The following is an 18,775-nucleotide window of genomic DNA, read 5'->3' on the forward strand; positions in this document are numbered from 1 at the left end:
TGCTCTACTTTCTGACCCTTTTTACGATCTACATGGACAATTTGATGCAACATATCGTATTCACCAAAGTCTTCAGTACTACATACACCATACGTGGGAACAATCTGCTTGGGCCTGCTATATAAGGAAAAGTCCCGCTAGCTAAGGTTGGGATTTCCGAAAAAGTGCTCTAGGTAAAGAGAGCATGTGAATCCTCCACATGTGCCATTGGGAGCGGGAGCTGAAGCGATCTTGGCCACTTCCAAGCAATTGCAACATTCCCGAGCTTTCCCTTTAAACCCTGATTCTACCAAACTCCTACACATCAAGCGGGAACAATCTTTTCGCTTGGCGGCAATCTTGCTTCGTACTCCAGCTTCAACAAGCAACCTTGTCCCTTTTCCAGGTTGACCGTCCAATCTATCTCGCCATTCTTCTTCAGTTTCGCTTTCGCGTTGCCCCATGCTTCGCCCTTCTTCTCTGCTACAGCGCCACTACTGCCTTCTTTGGCGCTAGTGCCAGCTTTGACCTCATCCCCTTCCTTAGAAAGGCCTCTTGGTGTCGTTATGAGAATCCTCAATCGCTCGTCCTCGGAAACTGGGACTTGATCCAGGACAAGTATATTTACTGGCTGCGATTTCGTGTTGTTTAACCAGACTGATCGAGAGAATACCTGAGCGCTCTCCTTGTTGAACACGAGGCCTTGTGTGCTACGGTGCAGGCTGGGTTTCGGATAATTAATATGAATTGCTGGATCTACGCCGAGACTGAGATCGAAGACCTGGTTCGGGGACACTCGTGGGATGTTCATGTTTCCTAAGAACGACCCATCCAGGGTAACACCGGCCGAGCCCTTCAGCAGAGTGATCGAAGATGACGGATTGCGAATCTTCGCACGCAAGAAAGCTGCAGAGCGAAGCTTCGGAACACAAATATGAGAAAGGTGAATGTTGGTTGCGTTCAGAGTGGCGAGCTTGTGGCGTCGAGTGAGAGACGATGGCGCAAGCGTGCGAGTTCCAGGGACATCGTAGCTGGCCGTCAAACCATTGTCCTCCCAAGTTGTCTCCTCAATATCTGATGACTCGTCATATTCGGATCCAGCAGGCTCACTCGCAATCTCCCCTGATTCCTCTTCGGCGTATGATAAAGCTGTGTCTGCGTTGTTGGCCGAAGGTTTCTTGCGGAAGATGGATGCATTCAGTGCATTTCCAAAGCCTCTGGATCGCCGAGAACTCTGAATAGCAGTGCCCAGCTCCGCTTCGTTAGCATTGTCGATGACTGGTCCGAATGCAGCGGCTGCTCTTGGTTGCTCTAGCGGAGCGATAGCTCCAGGTGCATTGTTGTCAGTTTGTGGTGCGGCGTTGCTGTTGTTGTTGCTGCCGAAGCCACCGAAAAGGCCACCAGCAGGTCTGTTGTTATCGTTGCCGACGCTTCCGAATAGGCCACCTGTAGAAGTAGCGTTCGCGTTTGTATTGCCGAACAAGCTACCACCCCCCGAAGAAGTATTGGCATTGGTGCTGCCAAACAGGCCGACCCCGGCAGAAGTACTATGAACGCCTCCGCGAGAGGTACCAAACAAGCCGCCTGGCTTGGTTGCTTTTTGGACCTGAAGAAGTCGGTTGGATTGCCACGCGGGAATGAATGCATCATCAAGGCCGAAGAGATCGGATCGATTGAATGTATCGAAGCCGACTCGGTGGACACGGGACTTTGAAGCTTCTTCAGTGCTTAGTAGGCCACCGTTTCCATTGTCATATCGAGACAATTTGATGCGCCAGGCATGCATGAAAGGCACAACGTCGCTCAAACCTTGATACGAAGTTTGAGACGTGGAGAAAGACAGTTTGGCATCTTTCCACGTTTCCGATGTGCGATTCAGAAACTCTGTTCGGTAGATGATTGTTGCTGTTTTTTGAATGGTTGAAATGCGCACATCGTAACGCGGGTTCCATCCTGCCTCCCTTGTCACGTAAGAAAGCTTGAGGGATGTCGAAGATGTTGCTGTTGACTTCGCATCAAGCGCCGTGGAGTGTGGTCGGGGCGAAGAGGCCAACGTTACTGAGTCCATAGATCCTCGTCGTGACGAATTTGGCGTATCCAGCGAAGAGATCTCGAGCATCAATGTGACTCTGTAGACCTTCTTTGGCCAATACCGAAGGCGCTCTTGTCTGAGATAGCGGGCTTGCTTTGTTTTCTCAGCTCGTTGCCTGGCCTTCCGTAATCTTTCCTTCTCTTTCTGCCGATCCTCCCGTTCTCTTTGTTTCATGGACTCCTTTCCGGCTTTCGATCTTTCATATTCTTTTCTTTTGATTTGCTTCCTCAACTTGGTCAATTGTTGGGTGGCTGTTGAGTAGGCATCGTACGCTTCCGACCTGTTCTCCTTGTACGTAGTTGAAAGTCTCGTCATGTCGTTCGGGTTCACATGTTCGGAATCTGCAGATTTTGCATACTTGTCCCATATCGCGAGACGTTCATTGGCTTCCTTTTGGGACTCCTTAGCATGCTCGGCTAGAAGATTCAAATCCTTCAGCTCCTTGGAGATGCGCCGTACAGCCTCGTCTTCATCATCGCTATCGCGATATTCGATTTCAAAATCTTCTTCTTCAGATTCCGTGTCTTCTTCATAGAAGTCTTCGAAAGAGAGGTGGTTTGGGACGAGTTGCACTGTCATATCGGCGACTGTCACATCGCTTCGGCCTTCAACCTGAATTGAGTGCTCATCGACGGTTGGCGACAATCCATAGATCTCCACTTCATTTGAGCCGGATTTCAGTGTGACATGATTGATTTCCCGGGTAATGTGTGCCCGGGTTGGATAGAGGATGACGGAGTTCGTGGATAGGTCGTGAATGTTGAAGGTCTGTTTGTAGCCATCCGAGGGGACATTTGCGTCAAGATCGACCTCTGGAATTCTTCCGAACATTTTGATGCAAAAGTTGGGAAAGTGAATTAGATAGATAGCGACAGATGGTCGCAAAGAACAGTATTTATGGTTCAGTTGTTTGCATCAGGCAACAAACTAGGTGGAAACGAGGCTACACCCCAGCCGCAGCCTAAAGCAGCCTAAAAGTGGGGATGCGCCGGGCTGACATCGCTGGTTTCCAGCTCCCTGAGCTCCCAAGATTGCTGAACTGGCACGCCTGCGTGCAAACTGCAAGACTTCCTGAAGATTTTTTTATCCCAATGGGTACCTTGCCTCACCACCTACAGGTAGTCTGTATCCCGCGCTCATTGCGTAGTACTTGTCTTAGATTTCGAATATCTGTCACAGCTTGTCGCGGCCCATCATACCGCACTACAATATCTGCGCATCGGAGATATTCTAGCTCTTGTGAGTGTGCCTCATCTAATTCTGAGGGCATTATCCCTAGTTCTTCCCTCGCACTTGTCTCCTCGAATTCAAGTATTGCTTTGGCGATTTGGCCGACAGATGGCGCATCCCACAGCCCTTCCCTACGTGGATTGTTCAGAAGCATGTTGATTGCCTTCCGCCGCAAGTTGAAACTCTTAGCTCTAACAGACACCATCCATAGAGCTGCGACTGAGCCATAGCCTGCAGAAAATACCGGTCGGACCGAAGGACATCCATCAACTTGTCGTGGTGTAGCAGTCAACTCCAGGAGCTCTGACGCGAGGTCGAATAGACGATAAAAAGGTTCGTCGCTTGCTGAATGCCTGTCAGACATATCGTTACACGCTTGAGCTATACGTGTCCGCCGCTCAACTATGTTTATGAATACTTCCGCCGTTGTCTGTAGCATGCGTAGCGCTATGAACGCCCGCCGTTGCGCCGTATCATTCTCAGCGTATAACTGGGCTTCAATATCATCTACCATGGTGCGTCCAAACATAATCTGCTCCTTGAACAAGCTGAGCGTAGTCATTATGGTTGTTGGATTCCACTTTTCTGGCTTGTAGAGGCTTTGTAAGTAGCACAGGATGTGATTCAGGAGTGCCTCTAGGTACACCTGAGCTTGGCATATTGCCGTGTACGAGTCGGCATAAGTGTGATACTGGCCATGGCCTGGTGGCAGTTCCCAATCCAGAAGATCCGGTACACTCATCTGTGTCCGGGCTTGAACATCGAAGCTGACCATGATGGATCTCAAGCAATCAATCGTTATCGGCTGGTCCCGAGCCATCTCTTGTATGTTTGGGTATTGTTCATCTATCTCTTGCAGTAGCTTGAGACCGCTACGCAAATGACTCAATGCGTTCATCTGGAGTCCTTGAATACAAGCCATACTGTGGAAAAGGACACAGCTTGTCAAGATCGTAATCTTATCCGCTGGGCTGGCAGCACGAGCTGGCTTGACAAGCTCTTGAATCGCCCGATTCGACTGTTGTAGGGCGAAACGAATCTGATTGTCTGTCGGATCATCCGGAACGTTTGAGGCGGTTCCAGAAGCAAGTTTCCTATACATTGCACCGAGTGCAACAACTGAATATCGGATGACCGGGTGAATCTGTGCAGCTTGCAACAGCTGACGCTGCCAGAATTTACTGTTGAATGGACCGCATAGCTCCAAGCTTGCGTGTTGTTCGAAGAAACTGAGACTTGCTCTTTCTTCTGCGGTATCAAGTCGAAGACCAGGAATCAAGTTTATTGATAGAGGATGTGCGATGAATCTGAATCGATCATGCGTGATGATGCGTTGGTTCTGCGTGGGCTCGGTGCCATATTCGCAAGTACGGCCTGTGGAAGAACATCGCTCACAGCTCGGTTTAGCTTCATCACATTTGACCCGACGAATCCTATTTTGATTAGAAAATGACAATTTCATAGAACTGGGATGATGCTGTGTCCCTCTGACGTATCATGGAAGTTCTAATACCTACTTGCATGTTAAACATCCTCTTCGGGATTTAGGGGCCCACTGCCTCTTTCGTTCTTTGGCTGGTTTGGGACCTGTCACTTTCTTCGCTGAGCTCGGCGGCATCTTAGTATCAAGCAATTGTTATACGAGTAAACGAACTGACACTACTGATCCCTTTTATCCTACTGATCATTGCAGGTGTATTACTCGGTCCCAGCAACGATCACGTGCCTGTCAAATCCATCTATACGAGCCGACGAATAGAGAGCCAGGAAAGCCCCGAAGTCAGCCAATCAACATTGTTTCGGTGGATTTTCGGGCTGCGCCTCCAGCGGCTGTTCACTATCTCAGCCTCACCATGGCAATAAGCTGATAAACCTTGTATCCAAGCGAAGCCGCAATGCTAAATGACCCAGGCTTACTTTTAAGAGTTACGACTCCCGGCTTGCATATGGTTCCAAGAACTGCTCCACTACCTACGAGAGCTGGACGAAAACAAGATCCGCCTTGTGAATGTATTGATGTTGACTACGAATCTCCTAGCGTGAATGGAACTCTGAAGCTGAGTTGTTATCGCGGCAACCAACATTTGTGAGTCTTACTGTGCTTCTCCTTGGCAACTGTCTGATTATGTTTCAAGGTGGCTCATGGCTGGACCAGAAGTATGATTCATTACATCGTCTTTTGTCCTCTTACTGAAAAGGTCGATTTTTTGCGTAGAGATATAAACTATGACGCGTGGTTTCAGCCTCGCATAACGAAAAAAGCAGTCCACCCGGCCGTAAAGCTAGTAATCTTACATACTTGCCCAATCAACACACAAGCAATCGTTACTCATACGGGTGTCTGTCTGGGCTAGGTGAGCATTCTAGTCCACTGTCAGGGAACATAGTCGAAGTTGCAATGTTCTCTATTTACTTCGCAAAACATTCCTGAAACGCTTATGCGATTTATGATCTCCCTCTTTCGGACCTACCCAAAAATATGCAAAATTATATTACACTTCGGAAATGGAACACAAGAGAATGGCCATCTGCAGTATCGAAAGGCATCTCCTATATCCATAACATTCATCACATCTAGCACTGCCCAGTCATTCTTGGCGGTGCATGCATACTCGCACCATGTAATACGGAGGGATTCATTAATTTGACAGGTGAGCAGCGAGAGCACCTTCTATGATTGTTTCCGTAAGTACAAATCCGAAAAATCTCGGGATTTACCATTGTTTGTTGCAACGCTGTCATCATATAGCCCCATCAACCTCGCCGAATGGAAACGAGCCAGGGACGCCTCTTAATTTGTCATAGACTTGATATTGTCAAAAGAGCCCACGAACGACTCAAAATTGGAGAGAAGTAATGCTAAGCATGACATGTGGCGAGAATGCATGTGCTGTGCAGAATATCGTCTACAACAAAATCAATCGGCTACCAAAGGCATGCAATGGTGCACAATCCTCGGTACAACAATTGCGGTAACTAGAACCACATCTTCTTACTGCTACCCAATGCCTTCGCAGACTTGATGATAATTCGCCAACACAATCCCACACCAGCCGCCCACAAACCACTTCGGACGAGCGTTAGGCCTTGCGTCTTGTTGTTGATGTAGACTGCGGTATACGCAAGACGGATGGCAAGGAACGAAGCGGCGAAACCAGTCATACCACCGAGACCATCCTTCTTCAATCCAGCTAGGTTGCCGAGCACAACTGCAACAGCGAACAGTGGGAGATTCTCCATTCCATTTGCGTGGCAAGCCTCAAGACGCTCGTAGAGCGCATACGTCTGGGAGTCGAGTCGTTCTTTGAGTTTGGACTTCATAGTGGTGGAGCGAGGGTTGCGGTTGTCCCATTTGGCGAGTTTGCCTCCGGTCGCGACAGAGAGGGCATAGCTGTGTGGAAGAACGGAGAGCATGTGCATGGCCGGGATGGCCAGAATTGAAGGGTTGTAGGTATCCAAGAAGGAAGGCATGATTGTGACTAGGTATAGCGATTGGATGTTTTTGATAGGGTTCTACCCGAGTTTGTGATGAGGCTGACGGAAGATAAGAGAGTTACACGAGACGAAACGAGACTCGTTAAAGGTATGGGGCCTCGGCCTAACCTCAATCGTGATGTCATTTCGATGTCTGGCACTATTTGCTTTACATCTCACCGATTGCATTGTAAGCCGACACAAGCATTGAATCTTCTATGGTAGATATTTTATCAAATGAGGAATGATTGATGTTGGAAAGGTTAGGTTACAACATTTCTTCGTTCGTCGCCTCGACCCGAAAAGGCTCTTCGTAAGCCGTTACACATAAAACGGGTGTGGTTGAGATGCCATTCTGCAAACAATCTCACGGATTGCCACAAGCTGCAGGCGAATTTTTACCAAGAAAATATTTAAAGTGCAGTTATATCAGATGTTCGAACAATGATGGAGGACTAGATCTAGATATGAACACGCACAAGTCGCGTACACAACTCCGCCATCCCGAACACGGCTAGAGCGATGTACGGACATCATGTCCATCTCTCAGCCTGAAGCAGGCATCATCACTTTCCCGACTTTCTCCCTCGAAAGCTGCAAAATCCCATTATCCGTTACTGCGAAGTTCTTGAGATTCATCATGTTTCAATTATGCATGTCGAGCTCTGCAGGCATCAACGAATGCGGCAGACGAAAGAAACACCTTTCTGGAAACTGTCACAGTGCCATCGCGCGCGAGAACTCTAATAGTGACCACTAGGTACCCACCCAACATGAAATCTAAGAACAAAGTTTGCTCGAGTAAATCATTGGAGATATGAATGGTCTCAAAATATGATGCATTTGTTCCAAGTAACTGTACCTCAATTCGGTCACTAATCTGTCACTGCCCACGCCTTCAATTGTCATAATTGAAGCGAATGCACAGAGGCGGACGTCCAATCTCCAACGACAACAGATGGCGCGGCTTTCGACTATATGGTTGATGCTATTAGAGCTGATACCCATAAACAATCTGGCCTCTGTTGATGAGCTCCCCAGCGAATAGATTGTGGAAGTAAACATTTTGGTTGCGGGCACTTTCTCGTTTCTGTCTCTTCTCTCACCTTCCACCACCTCTCTTCCTCTCCTCTCTCTCCTCTCTCTCCTCTCTCTCCTCTCTCTCCTCTCTCCTTTTTTTTCCTCTCTCTCCTCTCTCCTCTCTTTATCATTTACCTCTCTCTCTTCTCTTTATCCTTTACCTCTCTCCCCTCTCTCTATCCTTGACCTCTCTCTCCTCTCTCTATATCCTTGACCACGCTCTCTCATAGCTCCCGACCTACCTTTTCCCTCTGTCCTACTCTCTCCGCTATCTCTATCCTTCTATCTCTCTTCTTTACCTCTGATCACGGTGGACCGCTCGCGTTCGGCTTGCTCTGCTTGGCCTGCCAATTCACCTTTCCCTCTCATCACAGCTCAGGCTTGCGTTGATCAGTCCAGTTCACTCACTCTTCATTCCTATCCAATTCCTACGAATCGCGACCGTTATCACACGCAAAAGCGCCTTCACGTTGCCTGAAAGAACCCACGATACCCAGAAGTCGAGCTTGAAGACCATCCTTTCACGGTTTAGGCTACTTCGCCCCGAGACTGAGCGAGCTCTCCCCCATCATCATGGCTACGGAGAAGCCCAGGAAGCTTTCGGCAGCAGCCTTGAATTATCTCATACACCACGCTGTTCTCCCACCCAAATTACCGCAAGGGAGTGATCGCTCAGAGAATGAGCATGAGCAAGCGTTATTTGACGTTCTCCTCCAAGCTCTTAGCACGTTTCGCGGACATCTGGATTCTCCGCAAGACCAACTTCAGATTCACTCTACATACAACATGGTCCGGAGTTGCAAAAGCCTCCGAGAGGGTAGCGGAAATGTAAACGAAGCACGTTTACGGCTTGCCATTACCCAACTGAAGTCTGACAACGATATCCATCTAATACCGATAGAGGTGAAATCCCAAAACGCTGGATTGCTTGTTCGGCGGTACGCCGATACTATCGAGTTCCACACGTTTGAGCTCTCACCAGCGGACAAGGCCGTGACAAGTACTTCGGGACGCCTGCGCCGGTCATTTCCGGCGCGAGCTTCTCAAGTCTCACTAAATCAAATTTGTGACCCTGATCTAGCAGCCGCACTTGCACATACGGTATCCACGCTCTGCTCTCAATTCGTTCCATCCCTTACATGGAAAGCCGAGTTGACTGGGGACCAGCCTGAAAAGGACATGGATATCAATCGTTCTGGTCTCGTGACACACTACCACTCCGCACTCATTTCAGCTCTCGGTAAACCAGTCGAATCGTCTTTGATCTGGAAGAACACGCACCAGGAAGTATTGTCACTCGATTCTAGGAGCACTTGGCGGCGTTCATCGCTCTATCTTCTTCTACGTGTTTCAATGCAATTGAACCTATCCATTTTCTCCATCAGATCCGGTGGTAGCGCCTTATACAAACCCGTCACATGTTTCTTTCTTTCTAAAACACTTCGTCTTGCGCTTGACCCAAAGAATAGTGTAGACTGCGAGGTTATCTACGCTGTTCTAATGAAGCTGTCGCGGCGCCTTCAAAAGCTCTTACCATCATTGTCCAGTCATGCCAACCCTCCAGCATAACAGCTATACATACCATTAGTTTGGCGGCACAACAGTACTTGGACAAGAAGTGGCAGTCTATCAGACGCGATTGTTCACTAAGCATCGACATCTTGTCCTTGCGGGATCTCAGGCCTCACAAAGATGTCTTAGTAAATCTGCCCGATCTCGAGAGGTTCATCGGATCTCTGGATCTAGGAAAAGGAACGGCAAACATTGCAAGTTTTCATCCACCTACTAGTTTGGTCCAATTTGCTGCATGCCAGCTACCCTCGAATATCGATGCGAGTAGCGACTCTCTATACTTCAATCTAGCGGCCGTGGAGATGTGGGTAGAACGCGAGCTTTGCTCGTGGATTCAGAGTAATTGGGGAGCCACGGATACTTGCCGTCGGCTGTTTGATCTCACACTGCGTTATTTTACATTATGTCAGAAGGCCTACGCCAGCAATCCCAGCTCACTTTCCATTATGTACTTGACCATCTTAGACCTATGGATCGCGATAGATAAATCGGCCTGCCATCTCTACCCATTACTCGAAAAATATACTCCGGAAATACCACTGGAACCCCTTCGGGCGCTGCTCCTGCCTTTAAAGCAACAATTGCACAGGCTTGCATACGCGGAGGTATATATCAAAACCCGAATCAAAGTTGGTCGCCCCCGTTACCAGCCTTGGCGCAACTTCGGTCAACGTGCTTCTTGCTTCGCTGCCCAATACTTCGAAGAATCGGTCGAGCTTCAATCTCTGTACGGGAGTATCCTTGAAGATGAAAACAGGCAAAGAGAAGCAAAAGTTATTGAGCTGGTTTCTAAACAAGAGGAATACCGAGCGCTCATCTTAGAATACGAATGCATGGATTGTACATATACAAAGGAGGAGCGTTTTGAACCTACGACGTCGGAGTATATCACAGAACGCGGACACGACCCGTCTTGCGAGAAATGTCGATGCAAGGCAAAGGCCGATGACATAACGATAGAGTTTTTTGAAGCGCCCTTACCCTCCAATGAAACAAAGGCCAAATGTGTCATTTTCGAAATGCAAGTGCCCGAGGCATTTCAGGCATGGCGTTCAGCAACTGTCTTCCTCCACCGCGATGTTTTGGGGTACAACTACAAGGCTGGCACCAATTGCAAATCGCCTTGCACTCTACATAGCGACCCGTCCTTGTCACGATTCGTCACCTTTGAAGTGTACTCCAACGACCGGATCGTTCTTGCATCGGCTACTAGGCCTCGATCAGCGTCTCAAGAAGGAAACAAGGCAAGCGGCGACAGTATCCTAAGCCTATCTAAAGAGGATATCTGCTTCGAGAGTGGTCTTGAATATGAATACTTTGACAGCAAAGACCAGGTTTTTACGGTTGATTACAATTCTACTGATCATCTGTCGGATCAGTGTTTGTATCAGCTCCCACATCGTTCCATTCAATTACAGCAATTCCTGGCAAGAACATCATCTAATCCTGATGGAGTCCCCCCTAACAATGTGATTGCCACTCAGTCCAAGACCCTAGAGCACATATTACCCGACGAGTATCGTGCTTTTGGGACAATTCCGCTTGGTGGAAACCTTCAATACAGTAACATTCTTACTCAATTATCAATGCCAGCGCTGGATTTTGCGAAAGAAGAAGCTCAATTGCTTATCATGCAGACGATTCATCAAGCCGGATGCCCGTCTATGCAAGACTCACCTGAACGGATCAATCATCTCCAGCTTACTGATAGAAGGTTCGGCTGCACTTTGATGAGTCAATTGAGATGCGCACTTGATCAGGTGAAGGAAAATTGGGAATCCTGGAGATCGGTCGCAAGCTTTGTACAGCTCACCAACCGACTTATTTCCTGTTGTGATTCAGCAGAAGTCATGCAAAGTTGCTTGACATTCCTCAGAGAAGTCCGACATATCATCATTCAATGGCTGGAGAACTTACGACAGGGATCCCTATCAACGCCTATCGATGAGGAAGAATCCAAAACTTTCATGAAATTGATTGAAATTGGTTTGGTCGGTACAAGTACATTTGATATCGGCCAACCTGAGCTCAAGACCGTACTTTTCGACCCCGCAGAATGCGCCATATTTCTGCAATGCTCCATGACCATCCAGCGAAACAAGGCATCAAAATCAAGCTGCAGCTCTGCTCTCCATGATATAATGATTCAGTCTTGGCAGAAACTTATGTTCCGTGCCTTGCCGATTGCACAGAATGTGTGCTGCAGCACGACAGCCTTAGATTCAGCGATTTCTGTAACGTGGCATCAGTTTTCCGCGAAAGGTACGTGGAAGGTACTGAGTAGCCAACAACAACACTGGCTGTCTAATACGGCTTCTACAAGCTTTGGTTCTTCTACAACAGTCCTAATTCATTTCAATCTTTTGACAGCCGAGCTACTCGTGAATGGTGTTCCCTTCTCGAAGCTGCCCGTAGATTATAGGACACACCCGACATATAAACTGCTATTCAACAGTACCTCTCTCGATGTGGTCCCTTCCATATCTCCGGAGTTTAGCTTTTCTACGATCCGGTCGTATCACGACTACCAAATCCATTTCGAGAAAGAAGGGTCAAGTCTCTCCATGAAGTTGGAGATCGAGAATCGAAGCTTTCATCTTCTACCCTCTCGGCTGTTTCACCAGAACTTTCCAAATACATTTCTCACGAACTATATTCATTGGTACGATAAGCAGGCCAATGTAGTATATTTCTGTCACCGTGATTCCCCTTGGCCGAGCGAGCAATCGAGGAGTTGGTGTTTAAACAAGCTTGATTCACAGTGGAGCCTATCAAAGGCAGGCAGAAAGATGCTTGCACACACGTCTGATACGACCCGTCGGTTGTGCAATCTGCTCTCCGGATTTGAGGAAAAGTCACATATACACACTTTGTTCAATGCCGATACACACACTATCGATGTCGAGCTGCCCAGACTACAGCTTTCCTTCTTCGTTGACCGTACCATGACGGCACTATTTTCGAAGCAGTACCGTGGATTGGCCGTCGACCCTTGTCAGAGACTGGAAACTTTAGTAGGACTTACTACGAAGTTGGTATTGAAGGGTAACAGCAAAACAACAAGACGCCTGGTACTCATTCCAGAGGGCACGGTAACATACTCAAGAACCGATTCTCATGTTTCTGTGTCCATTACTCTTGGTCCAGGGGGCCACACTCACGCGTATCACGTTGATGAGAGCATTGGTCGTTTACTGGACGACGGCAGTTTGCATAGTAAGATCTATCTATGCTATCTACATGCCTTGACATCATATTGTCTCCCTGATCCATTGACCGGGCATACTGGCACCGAGGCGGCCTTGGAAATATTACGCTCAGGATCGGTACGATCATTCGAGCGGCTTTCACGATGTGACTTGGCTCTACTCGAAACCATTGCCAAGATTACTCCCGCATGATCATTCTCCTCAGCAAAGACAACGCATATGCAGAAAATTATATGGGACGAAAACCTTCCATGTCTTTCTCAAAACTCTCTATTCTACACCCATGTGTCGACAATTCTTAATATTGAGAGACAACGGCGGTCACTTTGTCAACAAGCGACGTCTGGGGAGATCCCCTCTTTGAAATTCGCTCAAAAGGACCTAATACAACGAGACCTATGGCGTACAGCCATGTTCCATGTTTACGCCTCTAGTGAGGAACAACGTTCATTTAGCGCAGACACCTTCTATGATGGAAGCCAGACCGATGGGAACATCCGAAGTGAGGAAAGATCGTACCATGCCGCAAGTCTCATTCTGGGTGAGAAGTGTGGTTCCGACAGAAAGCTATCTACTGAAGCTCGAGCCGATTTCATCAGCAGATATTTCAACGATGCTACCATACAAGGACATAAACGCAGTATAAACAGTTCCGAGTTAAGGTACGATGCGAGATGGCTGGAAGACATCACGGAGTGGATCAGAATGAATTGGTGTGATCTCCATACGTCTATCTCTAGACTCCCACACAGCTTCAATAAATATGGTATGGCCATGTGGCTGTCCTCGATAGCTTTCGGAGTCGAAACAGACGAAGACACAATTAGGATCCTAGCACTGCTCTATAGATCATCACGTATACAGGCCATCAAAGTTCCCCGGGCAGCGAAGTTCGAGATGCCTAAGGGTACTGAAGCAGACCTCGACACACTAGTGTCACATCTCAAGGGTGCTGCGGAACCATTTTCAGAAGCTCGATGGCCAGTTAGACGGAAACCGCATGAAGTAGAGAAAAATTATCGGAAGCGTCGGACCAGGCTATATCGAAATGCACAGAATAGATCTATTGCTGCGCTGGCAGAGTTCTTCCTGGCGCTATGGCCAAGCCCGAGTGTACAAATTCCTGCTGAACATGAAGCAAGGAAATTCTTGGATGCCAACAGAGCTATCCTGATCGTGCAAAGCCTGTTCCAGAAATGGTCGGACAACAGCCGCCTGTCACAATATTTGGATGATGTTCTTACCGCTGCTGAGGAGGAGCCTGTCATCGAATTGCGATCATTTGACGTACCCAAATCGCCCAATAAATCAGTACTCACAGATCAGACACGCCGTATTTGTGTGGCTGACATCTTCCGGAGTGATCCTTGCGAACTTGAGTTACCACCCCAATTACGCAAGGTTGGTATGAAATACCACAATGACAGTGTTGAGCTGCATGTGCAGAAGCACTTCTCATCGCTTTGTAAAGCTCTGGAAGTTCGTGCCGAATCGGACTCCGAACGAGAGTTCGTATCCTGTCTAGTTCAAGGGTTCACGAGTCTACACAATAATCGCTATGAGATTGCTCATATGAGCTCATCAGATATCGAGTCCATGCTTCGTCGTTATCTTAATGACTGTGAGAGATACACCACTCACCTGTACAATGATATGGCACGGACCGTTTCTTGCTCCCTTCATTCTAAGGCTTATTTCCTGGGTCTTCAGTCCACCTGGACACCTACGAAATTGAGTGAACTATACAGACCGTTGCTACCTCGTATTTCTCCAGCGTTATTCTTAAGACAGCTAAACAGGGATAACTGGCACCGGTTATCCAAAAATTGGCAGTCAGTCATTGTGCAGTATGGCCTTGCCCTTACTGAATACAATCGTGCAGTAAGGATGCTAGGTTTAGTTCGTGACCCGGTGGATCTAGTTCAGGAGCTTCGAAACCCCGGCCATGAGAATTGGAATCCAATGAAACAACCGGAAAATCTACTCCTCGAGGTGGAGAGCGGTATCACGATAAGACCCGTTCAGGAGGAGATCGCGATGCACATGAGAGAACCCGAGACCGGACAAAATACAATCATGCAATTGAACATGGGCGAAGGTAAATCTTCTGTAATTACCCCGCTCGTTGCACTTTCCGTGGCAGATGGTACCAAGCTAGCAAGGGTGGTGGTCGCAAGACCGCAATCCAAACAAATGTTCGAGATGTTGGTATGCAAAGTCGGTGGTCTTTTGAACCGACGCGTATACCACACGTCGTTTTCAAGGGCTCTGAAGCTTGACAAGGGTCAAGTTCGTCTGGTCCAGGAGATACTACAAGACTGCATTGAGAATCGCGGCATACTTCTCATGCAGCCTGAACATATTCTCTCATTCAAGCTGATGGGTCTCGAGTGTCTGCTCAGCGATAAAACGGAGATTGGAGAAGCGCTAATTGGCGTACAGCATTTCCTAAACGAACAATCTCGTGACATTGTTGATGAGAGTGACGAAAACTTTGGCGTTTACTTTGAGCTGATATATACGGTCGGCGCGCCTGCGCCAATAGAGTTCAGTCCCGAGCGATGGTCCGTTCTTCAGGAAGTCATGACCATGGTCGCTGCATGCGCTCACGAGGTCAAAATGACATTACCTTTGTCAATAGATGTGGACAGTCGACACATTGAGAGATTTCCGCATATCAGAATTTTGAAGCAAGATGCAAACTACATGCTTATGAAGAAAGTAGCAGTCAGGATTCGCACCACAAACTTCACCGGGCTTCATATCACCCGACAATCGGAAGCAGTGAGGAATGCAGTCTATAATTACATCACCGAACAAGATGTCAGCGAAGATGACGTCTCAGCTGTAGAGAACGATGGCATGTGGACTGAATCAATGAGAACAATACTCCTTCTACTTAGGGGTCTCTTCGCGGGTGGAATACTCCCGTTTGCTTTGGGAAACAAGCGCTGGAAAGTTCAATACGGCCTTGACCCGGCTCTAGATCCTCGAGCAAAAGTCGCTGTCCCATATCGCTCCAAGGACAAGCCGTCCCCTCGATCGGAGTTTAGCCATCCCGACGTGCTAATTCTGCTCACATTGCTATCCTATTATTACGGAGGTCTAGATGATAAGAGACTCACTTTGGCTTTTGAACATCTTTTTAAGTCTGATCAAGCTGATAGCGAGTATGCAGCCTGGATTGATGGTGCTACGGCCAACATGCTGCCGAGAGAGTATCATCGTATAGGCAACATCAACCTGAGGGACTCCCTCCGGTGTACACGACAATTGTTCCCGGGACTTCGGTTTTCCAAAGGCGCCATTGACTACTACTTAAAACATATCGTATTCCCAAAGGAATTAAAAGAGTATCCTCACAAATTGTCCGCGTCGGGATGGGATATTGGCCAAGGGAAGGCCCACCCACTTACCGGGTTCAGCGGCACGAATGACTCACGCCATACTCTTCCATTAATGATAAAGTATCTGGATATAGATCAACAAAAGCATACGAATGCTCTCAATCTAGCAAACCTCTTGCAAGGAACGAATTCGGTCGCTCTCATCCCACCAAGGCCAACAATGGTTCAATCTGATGCAGAGCATCTTCTCGATTTCATCACGAGCATGACACCGGCCGTACGCGTTATTCTCGATGTTGGTGCACAAATACTTGAGCTTGACAACCTTGAGGTTGCGAAGAGATGGATTGAAATGAGCGGGCTGAGCGATGCTCAAGCCGTAATCTTCTTCAACGAAAACGACCAACTCTGCGTTTGCGATCGTCGGGGTAGAGTAGAAGAATTACAAACTTCTACATATGCCCGACACTCTGAGCTTTGTCTTGTCTATCTCGACGAGGCCCACACGAGAGGCACTGATCTGAAGCTTCCCAGAAACTACCGCGCGGCAGTTACCTTGGGAGCCGGTCTTACGAAAGACAAGTTAGCACAAGGTACGTTTTGTGGTCTCTAATGTGCTCATTTACCTTTCTTTTCACTAATATGTCATCAGCCTGTATGAGAATGAGGAAATTAGGCAAGGGTCAGTCCGTGGCGTACTGTGTGCCTGAGGAGATCCGGATCAAGATTCTGGAGAAATTGGACAAAGCTCAAGAGAGCCAAATATCAGTGTCAGATGTGCTCTGCTGGACCATTCTAGAGACTTGGACGGACCTTCGAAGAAGCATGCGATTATGGGCTGCTCAAGGCCAAAGGTTCTACCATCAACAATCTATTCTCGACGTTGAAACCATCACCAAGGAAGTAGTTGAGAAACTTCTGGAGAAAGAGGCAGCCTCCTTAGAATATCGCTACAAGCCTTTAACCTTGACACAACTACAAGAGCGGCAATTTGAAGGTTGGGATTTAGACGATGACGACATCTCCAAGATCGTCAAACGCTGCCGGAAATTTGGAGCTATGAATGTCTCTTTGATGGACCTTCAAGAAGAACAAGAAAGAGAGTTATACCCGGAAATAGAGGCAGAGAGAGAAGTTGAAGAAGTGCTACAGATTACAGAAGCTAATCACCGCCTCGATCGCAATATTGGGAACCTCGTCAGAACGGGTAGACTCAAGGCGACTCCAACGATCATACCAGCTTTCGAAACCCTCAAAGGAACAAGCATAGCAAAAGAGTTCAACATCCCAAAATTCCCGGGAGGACTGTATGTCACCTCTGATTATGCGCGGACCGTCAAGCTGCCCACAAGATCCTACTCAGACCTATATCACCGCCCCATCCAATGGATCATCTCCGTTCCAGACCACCACGACACTTCTACGATCCAAGGGCTTGTCATCATCAGCCCATTCGAAGCAAATTGTCTCTATCCGTATATCCAATCCCACGACAAGGTCACGCTCCATCTGTATTCGCCACGACAGAACCCAAGCTACCGACCACTGGATCGTCTCGACCTCTATAACGTTGGTCGCGAGTTCGATCCGGACTCCGTGCCACGCAGCATGACTCTCCAACTCAATCTCTTCGCCGGGCAACTCTACCTCCGCTCGTACGAAGAGTACGTCGAGCTGTGCGACCATCTGGGCTTGGCCCATGCCGCCGCTGAATACGATCAAGAACTTTCTCGTAAGTTAAACGCTCTCCCTAACAGTTCGAATCTCTCAACTAACTTGTCAACAGCCGATGGATTCATAACGAATTCGACAGGGCACTGGGGATTCACGAAGAGCCCCGTCGGGTTTCTGAAGGGCCTCTTCACGAAGATTCGCAGGGACTGCCGGGGCATTGATAAGTCGCATATGGGATTCATTCTTGAGGGCGCTCATTTAGAGGAGGACGATTTTCCGCCCGTCGATGATGTCAATGTCGATGACAATGTCGAGGTGGAGGCCGAGGCCAGGGTAAAAGTTGAGAATATGGATATTGATGACGAGGATTCACTATTCGTACGTTTGGCTGGGTAAGGACTTGGTTGGGATTGGTTGGAATTGGTTCACGGAATGATTCACGAAAAGGTTGAACTTGGTTTAAGGAAATTGGTTGGTTGCTTGGTTCCTTCAACACCTGCATTATTCAGCTTCTCTTCTCACCAGAGGACCATTTTTCCTCATTTCACCGAGGAGTTTTCAGGACGACGCACATCAGGCCATCCCGCCGTCCACATACTTCATAGTCACACGAGAGGATTCCATATTTGCACGGGGCTTCTGCTTATGCTTGCTGCCCCTCAACAGAATCCCTCTCCTATTCAGCTATTTCTTCTGCATCCATTCAAAGATGGTAGGAGAATTAGCCATAGTGTAGATATAAATGTATTTGTACTTTGTACCTTGCCCTTTGCACGTTCAAAATTGGAATTCAGATCCATAACAGTAACGCAGATATCTATAAAAAGAAAATGAATGTTCCGATAGAACCATCAAGTCGAAGTACTGACATAACTTGGCATTCCAGAAGTAATTCTGAAGAAGAGAAAAATACACAAGAAATTTTCGATATGGACCCCTGGTCGTAAGGGGGAACAAGATAAGGACACTGATTGTGTAATCCAATGTACTGATCCTGTTTGACATGGAGGAAGTATCTGTTACCCGTGAACATGACAATTGTGTACCTACCTTTGGTAGCACGGGTAGGTAAAGTATCTAATCAAGATGCAGTACAGGGGGGATGGCGTGGGTGGGTC

The 18,775-nt window shown here is 47.8% G+C and overlaps 4 protein-coding genes across 4 annotated transcripts; 1 reads left to right on the top strand and 3 right to left on the bottom strand.

The window, feature by feature from the left end:
• Positions 1-313: 313 nt before the first annotated feature.
• On the bottom strand, positions 314-2,854 carry BU24DRAFT_312481 (uncharacterized protein; the record flags this gene model as incomplete). The annotated part of the gene is made up of 3 exons (XM_033522839.1): positions 314-1,156; positions 1,259-1,957; positions 2,039-2,854. Coding segments are annotated over 3 exons (2,358 nt in total), but the record flags the coding sequence as incomplete, so codon positions are not given.
• A 322-nt stretch (positions 2,855-3,176) lies between these two features.
• BU24DRAFT_405778 (uncharacterized protein) lies at positions 3,177-4,919 on the bottom strand (the record flags this gene model as incomplete). The annotated part of the gene is made up of 2 exons (XM_033525725.1): positions 3,177-4,734; positions 4,819-4,919. 2 exons carry the CDS (start codon positions 4,917-4,919, stop codon positions 3,177-3,179), a joined length of 1,659 nt encoding a protein of 552 aa, XP_033387403.1.
• Positions 4,920-5,823: 904 nt separating this feature from the next.
• BU24DRAFT_418663 (uncharacterized protein) lies at positions 5,824-6,853 on the bottom strand. Its single transcript, XM_033527026.1, has one exon. The coding sequence runs from the start codon at positions 6,770-6,772 to the stop codon at positions 6,278-6,280; it is 495 nt and encodes a 164-aa protein (XP_033387404.1). The 5' UTR covers positions 6,773-6,853; the 3' UTR covers positions 5,824-6,277.
• Positions 6,854-8,052: 1,199 nt separating this feature from the next.
• On the top strand, positions 8,053-18,337 carry BU24DRAFT_439393 (uncharacterized protein). Its single transcript, XM_033530300.1, has 10 exons — positions 8,053-9,396; positions 9,444-11,141; positions 11,172-11,307; positions 11,350-12,360; positions 12,397-12,472; positions 12,512-12,781; positions 12,842-13,349; positions 13,389-16,576; positions 16,636-17,715; positions 17,770-18,337. Exons 1-10 carry the CDS (start codon positions 8,429-8,431, stop codon positions 18,051-18,053), a joined length of 9,219 nt encoding a protein of 3,072 aa, XP_033387405.1. The 5' UTR covers positions 8,053-8,428; the 3' UTR covers positions 18,054-18,337.
• The last annotated feature ends 438 nt before the right edge of the window (positions 18,338-18,775 follow it).

The sequence above is a fragment of the Aaosphaeria arxii genome (assembly GCF_010015735.1).
Source record: "Aaosphaeria arxii CBS 175.79 unplaced genomic scaffold BU24scaffold_2, whole genome shotgun sequence".
Lineage (NCBI taxonomy): Eukaryota > Fungi > Ascomycota > Dothideomycetes > Pleosporales > Aaosphaeria > Aaosphaeria arxii.

Bases quoted from the DNA above. Each gene is read 5' to 3' on its own strand.
- BU24DRAFT_418663 (XM_033527026.1), bottom strand. From the start codon at position 6,772: ATGCCTTCCTTCTTGGATACCTACAACCCTTCAATTCTGGCCATCCCG.
- BU24DRAFT_439393 (XM_033530300.1), top strand. From the start codon at position 8,429: ATGGCTACGGAGAAGCCCAGGAAGCTTTCGGCAGCAGCCTTGAATTAT. The intron at 9,397-9,443 runs GTCCAGTCATGC...ACATACCATTAG, and splicing joins CAAAAGCTCTTACCATCATT to TTTGGCGGCACAACAGTACT. The intron at 13,350-13,388 runs GTGTGATCTCCA...ACTCCCACACAG, and splicing joins GAGTGGATCAGAATGAATTG to CTTCAATAAATATGGTATGG.